General features: G+C 38.7%; 1 protein-coding gene across 1 annotated transcript in view; it reads left to right on the forward strand.

Moving 5' to 3' along the window:
- tspan1 (tetraspanin 1) overlaps positions 1-2,319 on the forward strand; it is a 62,420-nt gene extending 60,101 nt beyond the window's left edge. Inside the window, exon 7 of the mRNA XM_019882643.1 lies at positions 1,753-2,319. Coding sequence (XP_019738202.1) covers positions 1,753-1,812 — 60 coding nt within the window. The 3' untranslated portion in view covers positions 1,813-2,319. The remainder of the gene's footprint in view (positions 1-1,752) is intronic.
- The last annotated feature ends 770 nt before the right edge of the window (positions 2,320-3,089 follow it).

The following is a 3,089-nucleotide window of genomic DNA, read 5'->3' on the forward strand; positions in this document are numbered from 1 at the left end:
GTGGGGAGGGGAGCCTAGCCCACCACTACCCACCATTTGGTGTGATGGCAAGTTCCAGAACCCCCGCTGTGCATACATCCTGAGATAAGAGGTCTTCCCAGGGGGGCTTAGCAGCGATCAGGGACCAACCCAAGGTGCGGGGGGACAACAGAAGACACTTGGGGGGGCCCGTTAATCAACCAAGGAGGAAGAAGATAAACTTTAACACTACATACGTTGTTTTAAGCGTGCAAACAGATGTTCAGGAAAGAGACTGAGATCAATAGTACTCATAGCAAAGCGCAGTCCCTCAATAGCTGCAACACAGATACTTGAGATAACAGTTCCTCTTTTGATGTTGACATGTCCTCTGGAGGGGTCATAAAAGTAGTGGGGTGAGGGGGTACCAAAGCTGATTGTAATCACAGTAAGCAGGAAATACCTTCAACAGCATTCTACATTGTTTCTTTCAAATCCAGCTAACAGAGAGGAATCATATCTTAACAACACCCCTGATCCACTGGTGAAAGGACACTTTGATCCTCTCCTCTTTCATCTATAACTGCTGCATACAACAAAGAGGATGCAGAAAAGTGGTTGAGATTGCACGCCTATGTCTTACGTGTTGTGTTGTATTATTTTGTTCTTCTACTTCTTTCATAACTTTGTTGCTGTGAATTGGGAATTTCTCCATTGTGAGACTAATAAAGGTTTTCTTATCTTATCTTATCTTATCTTATCTTATCTTATCTTATCTTATCAATAAGCCTGCCATGCAGGTTTTTGGAATGTGGGAGGTAACCGGAGTACGTGGAGAAAGCCCATGCAGGCCCGGGGAGAACATGCAAACTCCACACAGGGAGGCTGGAGCTGGAATAGAACCCGCTACCTCTGCACTATGAGGTCGACGCGCTAACCACTGGACCACCGGGCCACCCAGAATGCTATCATTAATACAATACAATACAATACATGCTGAATTAATAAAAAAATAATTTGAGGAAGTTATTTCAGAAGTGTGTCTCAAACTGGAAGACCTTTGCGTTAATCAGTACCAAAGAAGTCGCTCTCTGCATCAGAAAAGGTTGCTGACCCCTTCCTTATATATTATTCTGGGTTGTTTTGAGTCGTTGTTCTTGGGGTCATTTTTGTGGTCTGGCTACTCCCCAGAAGGGTCACCAAAGCATAACATGGAATGTTTTTCTCTATTTGTGGAAAATGGCTCCCATCATTGTCTTTCTTCTTTGCTTTCAACGGCAGTGGATGCTTTTGGCTGATTTAATTTTATCAGACAGGTCCAGACAAGTGCTTTCTTGATTGAACAGATAGTCAGGCTTGGGTGTCAGCGAACAGACAGCTTTCCCATAAATGTCATTAGCCACAATTAACTCATGGGTGCAAGTACTTTTCACACACGGCCGGGTATCATTCAACAGTTCTTGTTCCCTCAATTAATAAACAAACCTGAAATAAAATCATCAGTTTGTAAATGAATTTATTTGGGTAATCGTTGTCTGATAGTTACATTATGTGATGATGGTCATCAACATTTAAGGAGGCACACACGCGCACGCTCTGCACTGGAACTGCAATGTGAAATTCAAGAAACCGTAATGGCCAGCAGCTGCTGAAAAGAGTCATTCCGAGACTATAATGAGTTTGTTTGCCACCATATTTGTAATATTTCGGTTTGCATTTTCCGTTAAAAGATCTTTTTCAGAAAATATACCTGATCACCAACAGCAGATTAAACATTAAATCTTGTTTCCCCAGGTTGCTGCCTTGATGGTGTCAATGTACTTGTACTGCTGCGTGGACAAAAGAGTAGGTTGAGATGGCAAAAGGACAAACATCAAGCGACACGCATGGATCACTGGAATTCCTTGAACTTTTTGGGGAAGTTTTTAATTAAACATTTTATCAACATCAATTTTCAATATAATTTAGCAACTTATTGCTTGTACTCCATCACTTGTATTCTTCAAATGGTTTTAATTTCTACTTCAGCTGACTACATTTAGAGAGCGGTGACACTGAAAAAAACAAAAGCACTGACAGTGAAAACAATAAAGATGGACATGTAGGGAAAATCAAAAGACTGATATTGAAAAATGTATCATAAAATAAAGTAGCCAAATAAGATGTAATGTGTTCGAGTGTTAACCTTGTGGTTCGAATAATTGATTAGTTCCGTGTGCTTATAAGTGGTCATTGGAAAAAGATAACGTATGAAAGGCAGCTGTGTGAACGCTACGCTTACTTCATCTAACAATTTATCTTCATCTGGAATATTTCGAGGTTGACCAATTGCATAAAAATAGACAGGGGTATTCCGTGTAATTGGAGTTTTTGATTCATCATTATCCACATCTCTTTTCGACCTGTCTGTATTGTTGAATGTTCACACATCATCATTCACATCAAAAGAAGTTGTTTGCTGGACTCCAGTAACATACACACAAGTTCCTGACCATTCGGAGGACAATTTAGCGTACAAAGTTCCTCCACCACAATACCACCACAACTGAGACCGTCGAACGAATTCGGTGAGACCTTTTGGGACAGTCTCAGTGGTGCTGCATAGAGTGGAGTTGATATTGCCATGAACAGTGCACCTGGTGCGTTTACAACTATCTGTTTATTGTTTGTTTGTTTATTGTTTATTGAGCATATATAGTACACACAATAACAGATTGACAAAGGCAAGCAAAATTTATGAAAGGAAAATCAAAAAAGTAAGTAAAAGAAAAACACACATCATCACAGTTGTATGCTCAAAGGAGTAGGAAGAAGTAAACAACTTATCTTGTCCTACCCCTTATTGTGTAGTAATATGAATTGATCATTTTTCAAAACAAAGAAGAAGAAAAAGTCTACATATCATCAAATACTTTTACCATGATGTATACTATACTTTTCTATGCATACACCTTTCGGTTTGTATATATATAATTATTCTTTCTCCTTTTTGTTTCAATTTTCTCATATTCATTATAATTACTGGATTTCTTAAGTACAATTGATAAGTTGATCATAAATCAAAACAAGAACAAAGATTTGTAATACTATATTTTCTAAGTATATCAAATTTATCTTCTTAATTCTGATTC

This window comes from Hippocampus comes, unplaced genomic scaffold (assembly GCF_001891065.2).
Source record: "Hippocampus comes isolate QL1 unplaced genomic scaffold, H_comes_QL1_v1.1 scaffold384, whole genome shotgun sequence".
Lineage (NCBI taxonomy): Eukaryota > Metazoa > Chordata > Actinopteri > Syngnathiformes > Syngnathidae > Hippocampus > Hippocampus comes.